The sequence below is a fragment of the Leptosomus discolor genome, chromosome 9 (assembly GCF_034619465.1).
Source record: "Leptosomus discolor isolate bLepDis1 chromosome 9, bLepDis1.hap2, whole genome shotgun sequence".
In the NCBI taxonomy this organism is placed as follows: domain Eukaryota; kingdom Metazoa; phylum Chordata; class Aves; order Leptosomiformes; family Leptosomidae; genus Leptosomus; species Leptosomus discolor.
The window spans coordinates 6,124,194-6,144,244 of record NC_141399.1 but is presented as its reverse complement, the minus strand read 5'-3'; the positions used below and the strand labels follow the sequence as shown (position 1 = coordinate 6,144,244).

At 47.7% G+C, this 20,051-nt stretch overlaps 1 protein-coding gene across 2 annotated transcripts in view; it reads right to left on the bottom strand.

Annotated features, from left to right (window-relative positions):
* The window catches only part of FRMD4B (FERM domain containing 4B), an 84,214-nt gene that overhangs the window by 48,638 nt on the left and 15,525 nt on the right, over positions 1 to 20,051 (bottom strand). For both annotated transcript variants that reach the window (XM_086470004.1, XM_086470003.1), the window contains exons 2-5: positions 13,834 to 13,899; positions 13,008 to 13,102; positions 10,683 to 10,775; positions 6,212 to 6,296 (exon numbers count right to left, since the gene is read on the bottom strand). In XM_086470004.1, coding sequence (XP_086326130.1) covers positions 6,212 to 6,296; positions 10,683 to 10,775; positions 13,008 to 13,102; positions 13,834 to 13,899 — 339 coding nt within the window. The remainder of the gene's footprint in view (positions 1 to 6,211; positions 6,297 to 10,682; positions 10,776 to 13,007; positions 13,103 to 13,833; positions 13,900 to 20,051) is intronic.

The window sequence follows — 20,051 nt, the reverse complement described above, 5'->3', positions numbered from 1 at the left end:
CGTGTAATCACAGCCTTTCGCTTTCCTACCCCAACACCCCAATGAGATACCCACCACACACCAACAAAACTGGCTGAGCTGTCACAGCATCTTTACCCTGTGGCCAGGATATCAAAGGTACCAAACTCTCCATTGCAATTAACGCTGGTAGCTAGACCCCGGAGGAGGTGACGACGCCAAGAGATGTGAGGTGTGAAACCCTGGCTGCAAACCAACAGACTCTTCATATACAACGGGCCAGCCCAGCTGGGACACAGAATTTACCTCCTCTGGCAAAAGCTTCAACAGGTCCCTGGGGCACCATCACCCTTTACACCAGGCAGCCTTGGACCAGCCCCAATCACTCTCAGAGGTGCTGCGTGGAGTCCCTCGACTACAGCTACACCATGGCCAAGTCCCTCCCCAAGCCACCAGCGCAGGTCTCATGGGGTAACGAGGAGGGGGCCCCCTGGAGATCTGCCAGTTTACATCAGCATGGGGGTCCTGCCTCCTCCTGTCACGTTTTGTTCACAGCCATAACCATCCTCCGTCCTTCTCATCTGCTGACGTGCTGCTGGGAGGTTTGGGCCACGGAGGTGGCTGCCAGCACCCATGGAAGATAACAGCCCTGAAGGTGCAGAAGGCCAACTGGTCCTGCTGATCCTCACCCTGGGCTTTACACGTGCCATCTTCAGGAGCAGAACAGCAGATACAGGCAAGGGACAGGGCGTATTTTAATAGCCTTGGCTAGGATCAGACTACACTGTTACAAGGCTGCGCGGGAATGCTCCCCTCTCCCTCAAGATGGGGGAGAATTAGGAAATACCTGTTATAAAACTTTCGAGAGCTCTCTGATATATGACCACTTTGCTCTCCACAAGCTGGGAGCCAGCCAGACTTTATGCTCACACCAGGGGTCTGTTTCAACAGCTCTCCTTGGTAAGCACTGGTCTTCGGGCTGCCAAGTGCTCACAAGCATTGCTGTTCATGAAGCTATCATGGTTACAGACTCCTCTGAAAACTTCCATTTCCTTTAACTTTTTTCTTTTTCTTTTTTTTTTAAAGCAATTCTTACAAGTCCTTGAAACAAATGGGAAATAAATAAAACACCCAACACCCAAATATAGAGAGGAAAAGGGGGAACACAGCCAACTTGACCGAAATCTTAGTTTAGAGAACATATTTTAAGGACTGGCAAGGAGTCAACCGTATGGCTGCAGAGCTATATGGAGGTTAGCTCTAATGCATAATAAACTTGACAGTGCTTCGCTAGCCAAGTAGGGTGTTATTCTTCCAAACTTGGCTGTTTTGAAAGGCGAAAAGACTAATTTATCTTTCCAAATTTATCATTCACATGTGCGTGACCAGTTCCGACCCACCCCCTTAAAAGTATCCCAGCTACGGTCATGGGCTGTGCAATAACACACTGAACACGTTACAAAGCTCCCCCCATCCCTGTGCAAACACGTTGAGATACCCATTTCACCTGAAACCAAGAGCAAGGCTTTCACTACTTTAAATTCCAACTGCACAGTAGATTTCAGAGATAGCTATAAATCTAAACCCAGCTTCTTAAAGTCAATGACAGGACAGAAAGCTTTTAAATTGAAGTTGTCACCACTGAAGGTTTTCAGGCAGCAGTTCTCAAAGCCTTTCAAAAAAAAAAAAAAAAAAAAAAGAGAGGCACGTAAGAAAACAGAGCCCAGACACACACAAAGCACCCCTCTAGCCTTTGCATTCTCCCCAAAATACACGTGGATAAATGAGTTTTTAACTAAGTAGCTGGGAGGCCCTTCACAGACCTGGAGATCTAAGTTTTACCAGCTCCCACCTCCTACTCGGCGGCCCAAGCTATTCCTGGCAGTGGATACAGCTTCTCCAAGCTCCAACCCAAAGAGCACACATGCTGGAGAGCAGGAGCCACGCAGCTGGCTGGACCACACAGGACCAAGAAGGCCTGGGGACTGCAGCGTGAGACCAGGGGGGGGAAAAAAAAAAATGGGCAGCTCATCATGAAAGGAGGGTAGGGCAAGAGCACTGGCAGCATTTGCTGTATCGGCTGGAGGCCAAGGTTTATGCACGCACCAGCGAGGAAACACCAGGTGCTCGTACGAGTGCGAGAGCAAATGTTGCATTTGGTTCATAGGCAAAGAGACACGGGGAGGGCAAGGCCAGCTAACGCTGACTGGGTCACGTTGGCAGATCCAGCAGCGGAGGTTTGCTCTCTGGGTGCGTGAAGCAGCGTTATGTCACGCCGTGCAGAAGGAAGACGCTGGTGCCCATGCGGTGGTGGGTTACGATGGGGGAGCAGGGGAAAGGAGCAGGCACGGACGCCTCGTGCTCAGTGCACAGCGATTCTTTGCTCAGGGTGCAGCACCGTAACACTGCTAAAACATAATTCACACAAGTAAAAAGGAGATCTCAGCCCTCTCGTGCTTTGGGCAAAGAGTTTGTCCCCGGTTCCTCACAGGGGCCGAAGGCAAGGCAGAGGGGAACCGCGCAGAGGACAACATAGATCATAGAGGATGCACAAACCCAGCACATGGCAGCAAAGACCCCAGAGCACAAAGGATGACTGTACTTCTGTACAGAGCATGGAAGTGGGGGAATGGGTGGGGAACAGAAAGAACTACGTTTTTGGCAGCAGATTTTATTGTCTATCTTGTCTCGCCCTTGCCAAAGTATCTACAGAAGCTGCAAAGTGCACAAGGCCTAGATTCCTCCAACCCTTGGCGGGGGACAGTGGTACCCAATTTGCAGAAAGAAGCAGAGAGATTTGCAGGAAGGAATGTGGAGTTGAAAGGGGAGGAAGGAGAGTGTGGCTGTGCACTACAGAGCACCGAGCCAGCCCTTGCCCTTTTGAGAACTTTTATACATGTTTTTATCCCATTATTTATTGTTCAGAATCTGTATTCTGTAATTTATCATATAATTAATAATATATTTAATATGCTATATTATTTATTCTGAATTTTTATTTATCTGCAAGCAAAACCTCTCTGGATTCATCTAGGGCAAGATGGCCAACACATACGGCCCAGCAGCTCCAGCCTAGACCCAGATATGCCGGACTTTGTCAGGGAAATACCATTCTTTTTGCTTAGATACAGCCACTTACAGGATTTCACACACAGGATTGCCTGCAGATCTCTCAAAGAATACTGTAAATACATTTCTGATGCAGCCTCTGAACCTCAGAAGCCAGATAAATCCTCTCCAGAGGAGGGACTGGCACGAAGCTTTGCCAACACACCGGCTGTATTCACTGAAGCCTTCGGTTGGCTCTTGGGGGGCGTCCTACATGCCTGCAGGAGCCCCAACGTGCACCATCTCACATGCAGGGCAACATCACCTTCTCCCCATCTGCTCAGGAAAGCATCATTTTCCTTTAAAGCACAGGGAAGCACAGGTACCTACACACTGCTGTGCTGTCAACACGTGCCAGCGCTCAGGAATGTCAAAAGAGCACAAACACAAACTCCTTCAAGCATCAGGCCTCTGCACCACCCTGGGCTCTTCCACCCACTGTGTCCCCTGTGGGGAACAAATTACTGGGAAAACTTCAGCAACAGCTTTGGGAAAGCAAAAAGCACGACTGGCTTTTAAGCAATCTTATCCATGCAGGTCTTCTCACACCCCAGGTATTGCAGCATTTATCCTCCAAGCCACATTCCTGGCCCACACAGAGTAGAAGCTTCTTGCAAAGATCCAGGTTAGGATATGGCCCTGGTAGGGCATCCTCCAGCACACCCTGTGCATCGAGGAGCACCCCCGAGCACATGGGCTGGGCACAGGTTGCTGCTTTTTGAGTTTCCTCACTCCATGAATGAAGCAAGGAAAGGAGGGGGAAAAAAAAAAAGCTAAGCTGAGGCAGGTCTAACCTCCTGGAGCTGGATTAACAACTGAGAAATGCCAGGGAACATTCCTTGCTGTCACCAGTGAGCAGCATCAGCCACTTGCTTCACCGGAGCTGGGGAGCTGCTCATATTCAGAAGCCAACACTGCTCATCCTGCAGCCTGTGCCGCCTCCTTCCCCGCAGCGCAGCGGAGCCTGGCAGCACTGTGGGAGCAGACACGCTGTGCGAGCACATCCGAGGTACCTTCGTGCATCTGCTTGTCCACATCCCGTGGGCTTAAAGACGAGAACTGGTCCCATGGGCACTTCATGCACTACTTGAAACCTAGAGACTGACCGTGTTTACCAAGCAGGATAAAATATTTTTAAAAAACCTACCTTGAACATTAAAAGCCACTGGACCAAATGTATCTTGGAAGTAAATAAACTGGCTTCTGCTGAAGCAGCTGCGGGCTCCTGCTGAAGCTGCCCAGCACAGAAAGTGCTGCAGGCAGAGCAGGGGCTCTCGGCTTTCGTTACGTGCTGAATCGCTCGGCGCTGCCCGCAGAGATCCTCCTCTCAGGAGGAAGCGATGCTCCTCATCCCTCTGCTGCCCACAGAAACTGGACACAACACAAAACCCTCTCTGCTTCTGGCAGTTTTGCTTGCAGGAAGAGGGAAGCTGGCACTTTGGGTTGCTACCAATTAGAGCACACGCCTCGCAAGGCATGGGGGGAAAATAGGACCCAGCCTTCATTCAAGCCTCTCCCACCTCCTGAAGCCCTGAACTCAACTGGATGATGCACAGTCCGCTTACCACAGCACTCCGTGCACCGTCAGCGCTTCACGTGCTATCAGCACTTCATTTCAGTAACGTGAAGTTGTGCTGCTTGAAGAACAACATTTATCCAGAGCAGAAGTGACTCTTTATTGGTTTGATGACATGTGTGCCTACGATCAGTGATGGAAGGTATTTCATGCCTCTTCCTTCCTTTGCCTTCTCTTATGCTTTATGCATATACATAAATACGTATACTTGCACCAAATGTTTTGATGTTGACAGCATTTGTTTCAATAGCTGTGGTATTTTTCACATTCCATCCTAAAACCAGACCCATTTTCCAATTCCAAAATTATTTGCACTCTGTTTAAAGCGTTCCAGTTTTCCCTGAAAGGACGACTACAAGTTGCCAAGACCCTTCATTTAAAATGGCAGATATGCCAAACTGAGATTTGCTTTTTATTAATCTTAACCAGTGAGGCCCCAAGTTCTTTAAACATCTTTAAAACTTCAGCATTTTATAAAAAGGCCCAAGTTTCCTCCAGTCTTCCAGAAAGCAATTCCTCTACAAAGCAGTTACAACTTTTCCATTAAGCACTTTCACATCAGGTTTCTGATCCCACCACAAAACAATGAATATGGGATATTGAATAAGTATCCTCTAAAATATGAAGCATATTAATGGTGAAAACTTTGGCCAGCTACACCAAGCTCCACCATCAGCTAATGGTGCAGGATTGTTTTCCAAGAAAAGGCTGTAAGAACCGAGTGGCCATCTTAGACTGATTGAACCACGAGTAAAAAAAAAACCAGCACCAGATGCCTAAGTTTGACATTAACTGGAAAATCCCAGAAACATCAGGCATTGCCAGAGTAAAGTTCATTGAACTGCAGCTGCTATTGCACCGCCAGTTATCAGGGGCATGGCAAAGGTGGCTGTCACACCACTCTTTCAGACCAAGAGGTATCTGCAGCAGATCAACCTTATTTTTTAAGGTTTTGGCTACCACGTCATGAAGTAACCTTTAAAAATACACATTTTACCAATCTGAACATTTTAAGAAACCAGTGGAAGCTTCTTAACCAGAGAGTAAATACAGAAAGTATTTTAATAACTAGCTTTGATTGCTACTTTATAGGATTTATTACTTTACTACTACACTGAATTAAGGCAGGGAATCAGGGAACTAGGCACCAAGTTCACAGTGTTGGACCTTCCTTACAGGTCTTTTCCTCCCGAGACAAGTTTGACTCAAGATCAGTAAAGAGATGCTTGCCTTGAGTGTTTACTATGCCTTGTATAGAAGGGTACACCACTGAGACAGAGCCTACCTGCGAAGTTACGACCCAGATTTCAAACAACTTGAAAGCTTTTGAGTATTTAAGGCTTATTCTAGTGCGGTGAGCACACAGCAGGGCCGTGAAAACCATCATCATCCTTATCCATTTGCTTGAAGCATCAGCTTTTAAGTGAAGGAGGAGAGTAAGCATGCTGAGATCTTAATAATTCCGTAAGATCTAGAAATCAGACGCAGCTCCTAGCAAGTTTGCAGGACTGTGTAGGTGGCAGAGGAGCAATAAAAGGGAGATGCATAACAAGGAGCTCTGAGCCTTACCTGGTGTACACAGGACTTGGCATTCAGAAAGAACAGCTCTACTGTAGTTTTGTCCTTGAGAAAGGAAATGCTTTCAATATAGAACCTGAAAATTACAAAAAAAAAATCAAACAGTTACTTTCTTGAATAGGTTTCATCTTCCTCCCAAATCATTTATTTCCTCAGTGTTTTGTTCTCTAGCGATAAAACGGCACAGAGGAACTATGAGCTACTGCACTTAATTTCCTGCCTGTTAGGAGGGAACAAGCAGAAAAATCATGGGCCGACAGCAGACAGGGAATGACAAACTCCTTGTTCAATAGATCGTAGATATCTGATGGCTTTTCATTTCATTTGAAAACCCTGTTTAGAACACTAAAAGAGCAAAACCCATCCCTCCTATGCAAATAAAGCCACAGAAGTAGAACAGGTAGCTCCAAATGGCATGTTGCAGGTCGGGAAGCCAGCCCGGTGCTGTGCTGGAGGAGACGGGCCAGCAGCAGCCCCACAGGAACACCTTTCCTCCAGGAGAGAGCAGCCATGGACTGAGCTCCATTCACTTTACTCCAAACAAATAAACCACATAGGGAACCCTTTGGGGTTGGCTCCATTCCATCAGGCACATCCATCCTAGGGACAGTAGGAGTCCCAAAACCAGGGGTTTACATGGAAGGGCTGCAAATAGCTCAACCTTACGGGCACCACTCTGCATAGTGCTCGCTGCCTCCCTCCCCAGCCCAGCCTTGGCTTCCTCTTCCCAGGGCCACGGGTGCACCACAGAGGCACACACCAAGAAAAACCATCCCATTACTGGTCACCCTGGCCCAGCCACGGTTTAGCAGATGGGTCCCAGTTTGTTACAGAGCTACACCAGACATCCCGTACGCCACAGGCACTCTGCGAAATTGCACGCAACCTGTCTGTGCGCTTCTCTGACTCACTCGGGGCATCAAACCAAACAGCGCTGAGATGCATTAAATGGTGCGGAGAAAACACCTCTATAATTTGACGAGCGTGGAACTGCCAAGTCAGTTTAAAGAGAGACAAATTTGTGTGAACGTGGTCCTGTCAATCTTCCTTTAGCCAGATCTAGGAGCAGGATACCTGTGCTTCAGCTCCTTATGGAGGATGAATGTGTTTGGTCCAGACTCCCCCGCCCAATGCTGGACACAAGGTACACTTTTTGTCCCAGCCAAGCAAAGACTTGGGCCACCACCACCACTGCCCCAGCAGTGCAGACCACATCAGGGCTTCCCAAAATCTTGCCTTTGACAGCAGGAGGGCTAGGTTGCCAAGACAGAGCACACAGCCTGCTATGATTATCAGAACCAGGCCAATGCCTCCCACAGCCCCATGGTGCTCCTAAGGCTCCTCACGGCCTCAAGCTCTGGCCACTGATCTCTTTGCAGATGATTTGCAGACACTGGCAGAAGTCTACAGCAGCAGCACAGAGCTCATGGTAGGAAGGAGTAAAGCCGGCACCTGCTGCACTTGTTAGGAACCTACGCAGCATTTATGCTGTGACTTGAGACAACCAATGCATTAAATAGTAATTGTTTTAATATTTCGCATTCCTACAGCATGTTCCATCAAATGAATTTTAAAGCACTCCCTAGAATGCCTCTGCAGGATGAGGAGGTAATTTACCCATTTTACAGGCATGCACCCTCTGCAAGGGGCAGACCCAAGCCCAGCAGCCTGCCCCAAACTTTTGAAAGGCTATTTCACTTTTCTGTGTCTCACCTTTCACAGAGAACTATAGGAGCTACAGGTATTTCCACCCTCTCTTGATCGCACCTGATATCATTTCCCCTGCCCCCAACAGCTTTGCTAAACTTCACTTTAAATACACTTGCGTGTTTCTCTCCAGAAGTGCAGAGTGTCAGAGGGCAGGAGCCTCGCTCTGTCCTTTCCCAACCTGCTGCCAGACTGGCCCACCATGGACCTTCCTCAGCCTGCTAAAGCCTTCCTCCCTCCACTGCACCAAAAAGGTGCTTTTCCTCAACTAATGACCTCACTGGCACTTGCACTTTCTTTCAACTAAGTGTCAGACACGGCTGACATCCTCAGAAGCAGGATGGCACCTCTGGCTCTGAAGAGAGGTAGCTCCCAGTCACTGCTGGTACAGAGCAGGAAACTGCAGGATCTACAGATTTAGAGAGAGGGCACCGGGGAGGCTTTGCCCCCTGCCCCAGCCAGGTCTGTGTACTCTATTTCTTCCATGGTACCAGCTGTACACTGTTTTATTGGCACAGATGGGGAACATTGGACCACAGCGATAAGGATGTTCAGGGGATGACAGGCATACTTGGGAACACCATAAAGTGTATGTTCTGCTTTTATTTCCAATGCTGTCAGCATCCTTGAAATGAGAATGACACTTTTATAAAGTCTTAAATCCACATTATAGAGCCCTTCATCAGCTGTGTGTACTATATGAAAACTTACATGACTGGATTGAGTTTATGCCAGCTGGAGAAAAATAATTAAAATCTGAAAGGACTATCAGGCGTTTCAGTACTGAACAGAAAAAGCTCAGGGCCAAGGGGTTATGAACAAAAGGAGGGTCAAAACCAGGTATCTGGGGGATCCCCCCCATTTCCAGTATTGCTCCTAGAAACTGTCCAGTGCAGCGCTGACAGATCCTGAGAACAGATGCTGTTGCAACGTTTGTCACTTGTTATAGATCAGCAGCTTGGTGCCCTGCCTTGTTACACTTACCTCTCCAAGGGAAGTGACACTGAAGCAGCATCTGTTCTATTCGTGGCTGAACCCATTTCAAACACACAGAAAGCGCGGCCCGCGCAGGAGGGCTCGCCCAGCCCAAGGGACACCCCGCCCCTGCGGCAGCACCCACCGCTGTCACGTCATGTGTGGCTGGAGAACATCCAGCCCAGGGGAACCAGAGCCAAGCACGGGGACTCTCTGCCCATCCCCTCCATGCCACTTGCCCCACACACAGCTATGCTTTTCCCCCCCAAGCCATGGGCACACACAGCTCCAACTATTTCAGCGGCTCTCATGGGATTTTAATTAAGGAATAGGCTACCTGTTCTCATAGGCAAGGCCAATGTGTTCACACGAGACAAGTGTCTGAACTAACCACCCAAGGCACATGCCACAGAACAAAGGCCTGGAGTCACTTATCCAAAAAGTTGTAACAACGTAGAGAGGTTTTGAAGAGGCTTTTCTGCAGGAATGTCTATTTTCTACAGATCAGACAGTTTCTGTGTTGCTAATTATTTATGTATCCTCTTCCTGCTCTGCTTCTCACTCCCCACCCACCTCCTTGGCTCCTAATTGCTTGTTTTGGATCTCATGACCTTGGAGTAGTCAGGCTTAAAATTAGCTTCTAGAAGTTGATCTTTCCAAGCCCACTCCTCACACATTAACTCTTGCCCAGGTCTCTGCCCACACTGCCCTGTAGAGGACCATCTTGCAGAGAGGGTCAAAATGAACATCATGAGCCAACAGCACTAATCCCAACCAAAGAAATGCTCAAGTCATATGACTGACTTCACAGCTTTCTTGGGAAGTCATAGATTTCAGCCTCCCAGATCCTCAGACACAGTGAATACACTGAAGAGCCCATCAACCCTTTTAAAATGGATTTTTTTTTTTTTCCCTTCTGTTAAAAGTGGAGAAGGGAAGAGAAGCTCTGAACTCCATCACAAATAAGCACGTATTCAGCAAAAACAAAGTGCCACTTGTTTGAACCATTCCCTCAATGACCAGGGTGCAGAGGACGTGGTGAGGCGACGGTGCCAACCAACCCAACTACAGAAGAGGCTCTGCCTTGGAAGTACTTCAAATAATTAAGCACACAAGGCATAAATTTACCAAGATATGAAAAGCAAATGAGGTCAGTCTGCTCTCATTTTCCTCACAGACTGTAAGGAAAACAAAAACTCCAACAATATTAAGAATATGATGCTTGATCTTTCCTGCCAGCACAGCTCCATCTCATAGGACATGGTTTTTTTCAGGCCCTTAACCAGCAAAAGCCCTAAAGTAACGCAATTACATTGGCCAAAACCATCATTTTGCCAGGGATTTTATTCTCTCGTGGGGACTGGCTTAAGCTGTCTGAGCAAAGAAGCCATCAGCAATCGCTTTCAAGTACAGACAACCCTTAAGTAAATGTAAGAGGAAAAAGTGAGTGCAATTGTTTAAACAAACTGTATTAAAATCTAGCACCATTAAAGACAAGTCAGGCAAAGAAGATATTTAAAATACAGGGTTTTAAACAAAAAACCCTACAAACAATGTCCTAGTAAGTGTTTAAGAAGTAGTAGGTTCCAAACTACTTTATTTCGTAGTTAAACACAAAAGAGAGCAGCACTTATCCAGGACCCAATCTCCTTCTAAAAATAATACACTGCTTTGACATTTATTTCCTTTATCAAACCTGTAATCAGTTCTTTTAAACAAAAACCCCTGGTGATAAATAAACCTAAGTGGTAATATTTTCTTTGTGGAAACAATTACTTACCTAACAGCAAAGTACAAAGTTGCCGGGCCTGGTTTCTTGGGCAAGTCATGGTCCAGGACTCGGTGATCCAGCTGCAGCCAGACACTCTGACCTCTGTGGAAACAGGTTGGGGAGGTGGTTAAAAACCAGGATGTGAAATACAGAAATGGGGTCTTTTCAGTGCTCGTGTTTACTGAAACTGTTACTCTAAAAAGTGTGAGATTCAGCTCCGAGGCAGGCAAACACCTCAAATTATTTCCTTTTTTCCTAACATTCAGATTTTGACATAATTCACATGGATGCTAGAGAATGCTCTTTGCAGTCATATTTTCAGCTGCAGCACAAAAGTCATTGCATGGCACCCAAAAAACCTAAGTATTATTGAAATACCCTCCTTTGCTACAGATAAGGATGCTTCTGTTGACTTCTCATGTCTAGTGGTGAATCTGATCTATAGCAGAGGCTGGACATTTGCCTACAGCAGAAATGGGTCTGATCTCTTCTGCTGCACAGGGACCGCTCAGCTCTGCTGCCATATCCCCCACTCCTCCTCTTCTGCACCATCCCCAGACCCAGCGTGACATACAACCCCATTTCAGAGCAGAAGGGTTTACCGCAGGCACACTCATTTAATTAGGCAGCTGTATAAAACACAGTTCTCTCTGCAGTGGACTGCCCTGACTGAAACTGGAAGGAAGCCAGAAAGAAAACAAAAATGCCCCCAAAACCCCAATAACCTCCCTGAGAACCCTTGGGCCAAGGGGAAGCACAGAAGCCTGTGGCTGTCCCAGAAGGCTGGGGCATGGGTGCCCTCCAGAGGCCACACACCAAGCACCCAGCCCAGCGCCGTACACCCAAGGCAGCCTCTGGAGTCCCGCTGGTGTTTCTGGGGAAGCCAACAGCTTTTAGGTATTCCCCTGGCAACACTTTAAAGCTCACGGTGAGGGAGCGCCAGCAACCAAAAACCTCCAGAAGAATTTCATGGCAGCTCTTCTAGGGGAAAAAAATAAGCCAAGTGCAAACAGCATCCTCAAGGGATTTACAGAAAAGCTGGAAGAAAGTCTTTTCCAACACCTGAAAGGACAAGGATGTGGCAAATATATTCTAGGGAGAGCCCAAGATGTGTGGCTGGTAAAAATAACACACCACTGCGGTCAGGGCCCCAGAGCAAGCAGCTCCTACCAGCTCCGTAAACACCAGCACTTTCCCCAGGGCCAGTCCTGCACCTGCAGATGGGAACTGCCTTGGCAGGGTGGCCCCAAACACAGCTCCAACATGACCCAAACACGGCTCCAACATGATTTGTAGGTGAAGGCTTCCATCCAGGACGCCGTAAAAAGCAGCAAAGGAGAGCAGCAGGGTCTAACATTATTCCCCTTAGAAAATAAAAGGTTTATCTCGGGGCTGTATTAATGCACAACTCCATTTCCCCACTGCCCTAAGCAGCTCTGCTCCAGCTTTTTGGGGAAGCTGAAGGTAACTTCTGGAGACGCTGGCCCTGGGGACCAGAGTCCTGCCTGAAGGTTTTGGTCCTGCACCCAGCAGCCGCGGAGAAGCATTTCAGTGCAACGCTGACCGATGAGTCTGAACACCAGCTGAGATTGCAATTAACACAGCCAGCTCCGGGTTAATGCCACGGGAGCGAAGCTGCAGCGCTCCAGAGCCTGGCTGCAGCACCTCACCCAGCCTGGTGGCAGCTACTGGTGGAGGGTGGCAGGGGACAGGCCAGTGGCTGCCTGAGCTGCCCCACTCGTCAGCAGCGAGGGCAAACTGCACCCCGCAGCGCCGTGTTGCTTGCAGTAGTCCCGCTGCCAGGAAGGGAGGGTTGTGCATTTCGAGCGTGTTCTGCTTTTGCAGGTCTTTTCCGTAGCCTGCAGAATGGCTTGGATACCTACAAGTAACAGGGAAGCTAGAGGAGAGCTGTTTATGGGAAGGAGCAACCTCCTGTTTCACTGCTGCTAGGGAAGCTTGGGTTTAAAAGACTCAACAATACATTTGAGATTAATATGCAAAGCAATAGGAGCAATTCATTTTGAAAATAAATGCAAAACCTTTTTGGTGTTACTAAGACTGCAGAGTAGGAAAGCTGAGGGCGTTCACATGGGAAACTACTGCTGAATCCATCTCTTCCCCTTGTGAGACAAACACGAAAAGTGAAAGCGTCAGGAAGGTATTTTACAAGTATTTTCTGCTTTGTGCCCAGAAGATATTTTCCGAATATTTTCTGGTTTGTCCCTTCCCTTTTCCTCGGCCAACCAGCACAAGCAAAAGGTAGGAAAATCTTTCTTCAAAAGAAAGTCATTTTTCCATCACACAGCGCTGTTTAAAACAAATGAACATACTTACGTATCATCTATAAATGTTATCCCAAAATACTCCTTTTCTTTCAGGTTGAAGTGTGAGGCCACCAGATCCAGTAACTCCCGAGACAAAAGTTTGGGCTATTGAAAGAATAAAAATAATTTAACTCATTTCAGTCCAGGCTTTCCACATACAATACAAATTTTCTCTGCAAATACTGACATTTAAGTACACACGGCCAAGTTAAAACCCTGTTGTACAGCTCAACACAGAAGTGGCTCCAGACTCAGAGCAGTTGGATCTGGTGTCTCCGTGGAGCTGCACGGGATGCGCGGAGCACAGAGGGGTAACTATGTACTTAACCCACGACACCAAGCTGCGACCGCTGCTTCCCTCTTTCTAGGGGAGAAAAGCAGCAGCTCAGGCTCTCCTGCTCTTACAGCAGGAGGGATTTTTAAACTAAAAAATATGGTGTACCAGAGGATCTTGTGCTTTGGGCTCTGTGAAGGGAATAAAACACATCCCCCAAAATACAGACTTCCCTTCCAAATTACAGAAAAACACCACCATGAGCAGTGTGTTTAATAAACTTCACAAATTTTAGTGGAAGCAGAGGAAAAACTGATGGCAGATATTTTGCCCACTGTGCACCAACGCCCAAGGAAAACCCTTCTGCAAATTTAGGTCTGAGGAAGGGCACGCATGCCTGAAAGCATGCCTGTTTATTCCACTTCTATGAGTCGCACTACTAAGAGATACAACTTTTCTTCAAACATCACTTTTGCATCAGCCCCCCAATAGCACTGCTGAAGAAAATAAGCAGAGAAATCTAGCACCGCGCTACCGGTACCCAAAAGAGAGGGTTCTGTACCTGAACCAGCAGCTCCAAGTTCCTGTCATCGAGGAGATGCACCTGGCAGTGCCGGCCCTCTGTCATCTGCAAAGACAGCGACACAGCCCCGTGAGGAAGGGCAGGATCCACAGCTTTCCTGGCTTGCACCGGACCACGTGTGGCTCAGGAGCAAGGAGAGCAGGCAGCATCCCCACCTGCACTGATAAGGGAATCGACTCCGTACTGGAGCTGGGCGTCCTTCTCCAAGCACTTGGTCTGGGGAGCTGCCTCAGCACTCTCAGCTCCCATCAACTTCAAGCCAGAATTAAGGGTGCTTCGCACCACTCAGGAAGAGACCTAAGTGCTGTGAGAATTTAATTTGAGGATAAGCCAGCCTGGCTAGTACCACAGCCACAAGGAGCAGCAACGGTCTTTTGCTCTGGTAGGGAGCAGAGATGACCAGGGACTCATGAAAATCCCATCTATCCAACCCTCCCTGCAGACGGGTCAGCCTAGATTTAGACCTAGACCTGGTCTCTAGTCTAGATGGAGTCTCTACCAGCACACTAACGTTCTCCTTTGACTAACTTCTCACAAGCATTAGCAGTCATTGCCTCCACAGTATTCTCACACAGGTGCTCACACCCATCAAGACAGATGCTTGAACTAAATGATTAAGAACAGGATGAGCTGTGCAATCTTTAACATTATACCTGGACCATCTCGGTTCCTACTTGATGTCACATTTATCTCTTGCAAACAACAGGTCTTTCTCTCTTTAAGACGACAGCAATTCAGAAATAGCTGCACATTATGCCCTTTTAATATCTGCCCTTTGAAATCTAATACATTTCCATGAAAGCTTTTACATTATTTAAAATCTGTTCTAATTCTGGACCTTTCGACAGCTTTGGTGAGGATGGGCTTTGCAGTGCTCTCCGGGCAAGAGCTGGTGAAGGAAACCTGGCTCTTATATTTATGCTCCCAGCCTCAGAGTAAGTCATTTTCCTGACAGCACAAGCTTCTCGCAGACTATAAATTCAGAGCTCTAAGTAGAGGCCGAGGGTGGTTTGCTTAGATAGGAGCTCCCGAGGGGATTAAGTGGCAACACACAGCGGTTTCTCCTTTCACATCCCTCTGGCTCCACAGCGACGGGGACAAGGACAGGGCTGAGCTCCAGTGCCACCAGCACCCTCTCATCACCTCCTGCCCTGGGATGCTGAACATCCAAACCTTAGACTTAAAAATAAATACAATTTATATCCGAACGCAGTAGAACTGAAAAGAGACCTCCCACCTCCCCCCAGTGCTGCCCACGTTTCAACACGCAACTGTTTGCCCAGCCAGGGCTGCGGAGACACAGCCTCTTCTGTCACCAGTCAGCCCCTTTCAGCTCTAAGAAGCCACATGAACAAAGCTTTATTGTTTCAACTAATTGAGCTCGTTTTGAGCAAAAAGCTGAGAGGGAGTCGTCTCCTGAGGAGCTCTGCAAACAGGTCAGAGATGAGCATCTGCGGGCACAACGCTGCCTAGTGTCTGGGAAAACGGGACTACGGCATCTGCGGCACCAGTGCTGGCAACTTCTGGCACTTCTGGCACATCTAAACATGTATCATCGCTCACCAAAACAGCAATACTGGTAAAAGGACCATTCGCAGAGCGAGTCTAGCTGGAAGAAACCCCTTCCTTTTCATTTCTCCTCCTGTTGTGAACATAAATTCCTAGAGAAGTGCCAGATGAAGAGTGGCTTGTGCATGCAGGGGTGCAGAGCAGAGACTGCACTATCACAGAGACGGCAGTGACGCCCCCCGTGCAAACCACAGCCTCACCCCACGGTGCTGCACCCCAAGGAGGCATCAGCCCAGAGCTGCACTAGCCCCAGGGCCCCGCTCCCAGCAGGGTACCACTTCCAGCGCTTTATCCTTCAGGTTTGGGAAGCAAAGCTGCAGCGTCCCAATTCCAGCTTCCTGCACACTCCCTGCGATTTATCTGTTCACCGAACACGCCGCCTGGAGCCCTTCAATCCATTACAATCCCATCACGGGTCCGTTTGTGCCCGAGAGCCGAAGGTCTGCCATCGCGTGGTCATAAATAAGTCGCATGTTACCATCAATTAATCATTTCATCAGCGCACCCTTCAAGGTGGTGCATATTTCTGGCTCTGACATCCTGTTACCAATCTGCCCCTGTTGCGAAGTGTCTGATCCAATAGCTTTTTTGAATCATTCCCCATCTGTTGCTCCGAGATAGCACAAGGGTTGCCATTATTTAATTGCAGGCTGCTTTAGCTTTCACCCAGTGAAATCACATTAATCACTTCTGACTGTTTTAATTGCCTCGGTTGTCTATTGTTAAGTAAAAAAGGTTTCTATTAGAGCAAACACATCCACAGAGCCTTGTGCTGAGGAGAAAGAAAGGCTGCCAGGAAGATTAAAACATAAAAGAAATACCAACCATAATCTGTGCTCTTTCAGCTAATTCAGCTATCCAAGGTAAATTGCAAAGCACCTTAAAAGTAAAAGTAATTAAACCTCATGACACCCCTGAAGATAGGCAAGATATAATTATCCCTGATTTTATTGATGAGAAAACGCAAGGACGCAGCTTAAAAGTCTGATTTACAGATATAGATACAGACAACATTTAGTACCTGAGTCTCCAGGAGCCTCATCTCAGAAATCATCCAGCTGCTTCCTAGAGTACTGGAAAGCCCAGTCAAGAAGCTGCAGAAGATGCCACGGAGCTCGGTGATAAAGCACCACGGAAGGCCGTTGCTGTGACAAACCTGGCAGCTCCCGCCTGTATCCCCAGAGCTCTGCGTGGCGAAGGGCTCGTGTCACCCCAGGAACGCTCTGTCGTGTGGTGGGACACCACAGCAACATCTAGGGCCATAACATGACTTCTGCTGGCTGTAGCTCAAGGAAGATGGGGGCTCTGGACTCCTTCCATTCGCTGCTTGCACCCCTCTGCCCCTGCAGCCCATGAACACAAGACCTGAGGGCTACATCCCTGCTAAGATGCCTTCCCCGCCTGGGCTGAGAGGCACGATGTGGATGGATACTCACTGCGTGGCACCACAGCCTGGTCGAGGAACGCAGATCTGCCAGGGTGACTACCAGCTCTGCATTGGCAGGCTCCAGGCGCTGAACAAAGCGGTGTTGACTAGGGTAGCCCTCACGGCAGCCCTCATCCTCCTCTGGCAGACCCAAGGCTTCAGCAACCAGCACCCTGGTTTCTGCAGCTGTGTAAGAGCTCACTCCAAGGATCCCCACCCCATTCCTGATGGGGCAGAGAGCACTTTTCTTGGCTTACTCTGTACTTACTAACACAAGCAGAAGCAAATCACTCCCAATTGCTATCATGGAACAACAGAAGCCCATCCTGCATCAGGAATGTCACCTACCAGAGAGGTCATCTCCAGGAGACAACTCTCTCCTCTCATGGAGCTGCCTCCCTACGTAGACAGGGCTCCTATATACAAGACAGTACTCACATTTTGGAAGCCTAGTTTGTACAGGGGGTAGAACCAAAAGCTTCAGAGGCTACTGCAGCCACAAGACCACTTCAAGCTTTGGAGAGGTGCAACATGATTGTGGTGCAGCAATGCCACACGTTCCAGCACGGTCACAGGTATCAATGGTCTTGTCCTCACCTCTTGCCTGAAGAAAAAGCTGGAGAGCTTCACAAAAGTGACTTCACCACCATAGTATCACTAGATACATGAAGGATTTTGGCCACAGCAGAGTGCCTCCAGCTCAGCAACCAGAGATCCTGAGCTCCTGGAGCTGAAGCAGCAAGGGACTCATTTTTAACTCCCCCAATGACACCGGCGTGATTTGTTTCTCCGCAGCACATCCGCTTGCAGCCCGTTTCCTCAGGCTCTGGGAACGGACTTGGACTTGGCTCCCTGGCCCTCAGGGCACTGGGCTCCTCAAGGACCCGACACCCTGGAAGCCCCTCGTGGGTACATTTTCTTTCATCTTTAATTCAGCATGCCTTGCTAATTCGAACAATATAATTGATTTTCTATGGAGCTGGACCAATCCATCATCAGATGATCACAGCTGTCTGGCTCAGTTCAGGGGTGGCGTGAGCCGTCTTGAGATATATATACACACATCTACGTTTTCAGCTTATTCTCATTGATTTTGCATTGTCTGTACAAACAAACAATTTTGTTGTATTTTTGCAACATGCCCCCAAGTTGGTCTTTTTAGCAGTTATTTTTAAAAGCCTACTAATATTTAAGCTATTATCCAGTAAAAGTAGCAGCAGCAGCATAAAAATCATGGAGTATCCCTGTATCTCATCTCATTCCCAATAGGAAATTAGCAGAGCAATGTAATGCACAGCCTATTTTCGGCAAAGCCATACTGAGACACCAGGATACTGGATTCTTATTGTTTCCCAAAGTCGCTTGTATGCTCTGCACACAAGTAAGCAATAAAGCCTCAAAAATGGAGAGGAATGAAAAGGAGACAAACACCATCTGATGCAGAAATGCAGTAATATCAAAATACTGCAGCCCTCCTAACTTTTAGGTACTGGCAGCTGGCTTTCAGCAAGAACCTGATTTATCCAGATCTTCAGTAAAAAAGGCAGATAATTATGAAGAAACACAATTATCAGAATCTCCATGTGTGGAAATTAAAGCAGAGAGTGAGATTGTCATTCTATATAGCAGCTTAACGTGTTCAGAAAGGTTTCATATAGCTGGAAAAACACACCCCATTTTTTCCTCCATCTTGCCAGTGACAAAAATTAAGACAAATTCTCCACCTAAAAGTCATCGAGGCAGACTTTCCAAAACATCAGCCCTTTAAAAAGAAAAAAACCCAACAAGGCACAGAGAAAAAAAACCCTACTTCTTGGCTACTTAAACCAATTCCCTGTGATATCCTAAGCCTGAGTGTTTATTTGGGAAAACAACCCATGTGCAGGATATTTATGCTATTTCTCTTCAGCAGAAACATCCTCCCTATTGGAAGCTGGTTGTTACATGCAATATTTTTAGACATCCATGTGTGTCATCCAGTTAGGAAAAAATAAGAAAAAGAAAAAAGTAATTAGACAGGGTGTAAACAGGAAATCTCAAAAAAACTCAAGCCAAAAAAAAGCTGACAGAATAACCTATCTCCTGGAGCGTAGCTTAGGAATAGCATATCATGAAGGGTTCGGGTCAGAAGCAAACCCAAATATGTTGCACTCCCTTCAGACCAGACTTCACCACCCAGAACGGGGCAAAGCACAGAGACATCGCCTGGCATAGCTGGCTGTATCTGTCACTGACTTCTATTTTTAAGCCTTTTTTGTTTTAAGAATGTCTGGAGTCTAAGGAAAGCCAGAAAAACCCCAAACCCCAAGAACTCTATGGCCAAAGAAGAGAGGATTATACAGAAGTTGCACATAATTGAGACAAAACTAGGAACTGTCTCTACCAACAAAATGCCCAGAGGTCTGTGCACGCATCCCAGCCGCTCCCATTTGGGATGTGCCATGATTTGGGCTCCAGCAGCCCACATGCACACGCTTCTGGCACAACCACGTGGCACCGATGGGTAGCTCCGCCCTGCCCAGGGACAGGATGGCTGTGCCAAGGTCCTGCATCCACATAAATACGCTCTGCTGGAAGCTTTAAAACCACCCCCCGCCATCCAGTGAGGGTTTGTCTTTCATATTCCAAACTCCCCAAGGAATCTTTTGGAAGTAGCAAACCTCTTCCCCGGTTCTCCTTCTCCCCTCCTCTCAAGGTAAACCCTTTTGCTCAGGCATGGGTGTTACTGAGCACCCACAGGGGCTCTGCCTGGAAAACACCCGACTGTGACACCAAGGGTTCGGTCCCAGGCGCACAGAACTGTGCATGTTATTTCCATAAGCTCCTTGCAGGGCAACCACATGAAATTAAAACTTCACCGGCCGGTGAGTAAGCTCCAGAAGATATTTTACAGCAAGAAAGAAATTGCACTGATGCATCCAGTGATGAGAGAGAAAGGGGAACCATTTTCACTAACTAAATGGCCAGCACACAAAGCCTTAACCCTGCAGTTTTAAAAGCAAGAAATTGGGCTGCGGTGCATCATTAGAACACGGATTGTAAGAACTGGATCACTTATTCCCGAAACAGGCACATCACAGTGGCTCAAGCAGCCAACGCTGAAGAAAATCGTATGGGTAACAAAAAGCAAGAGAGCAATATTCCCACTCGCTTACAAGATGCACGGGGGCAGTTAGGAAATGCTGTTCCTTCGCCACACCAA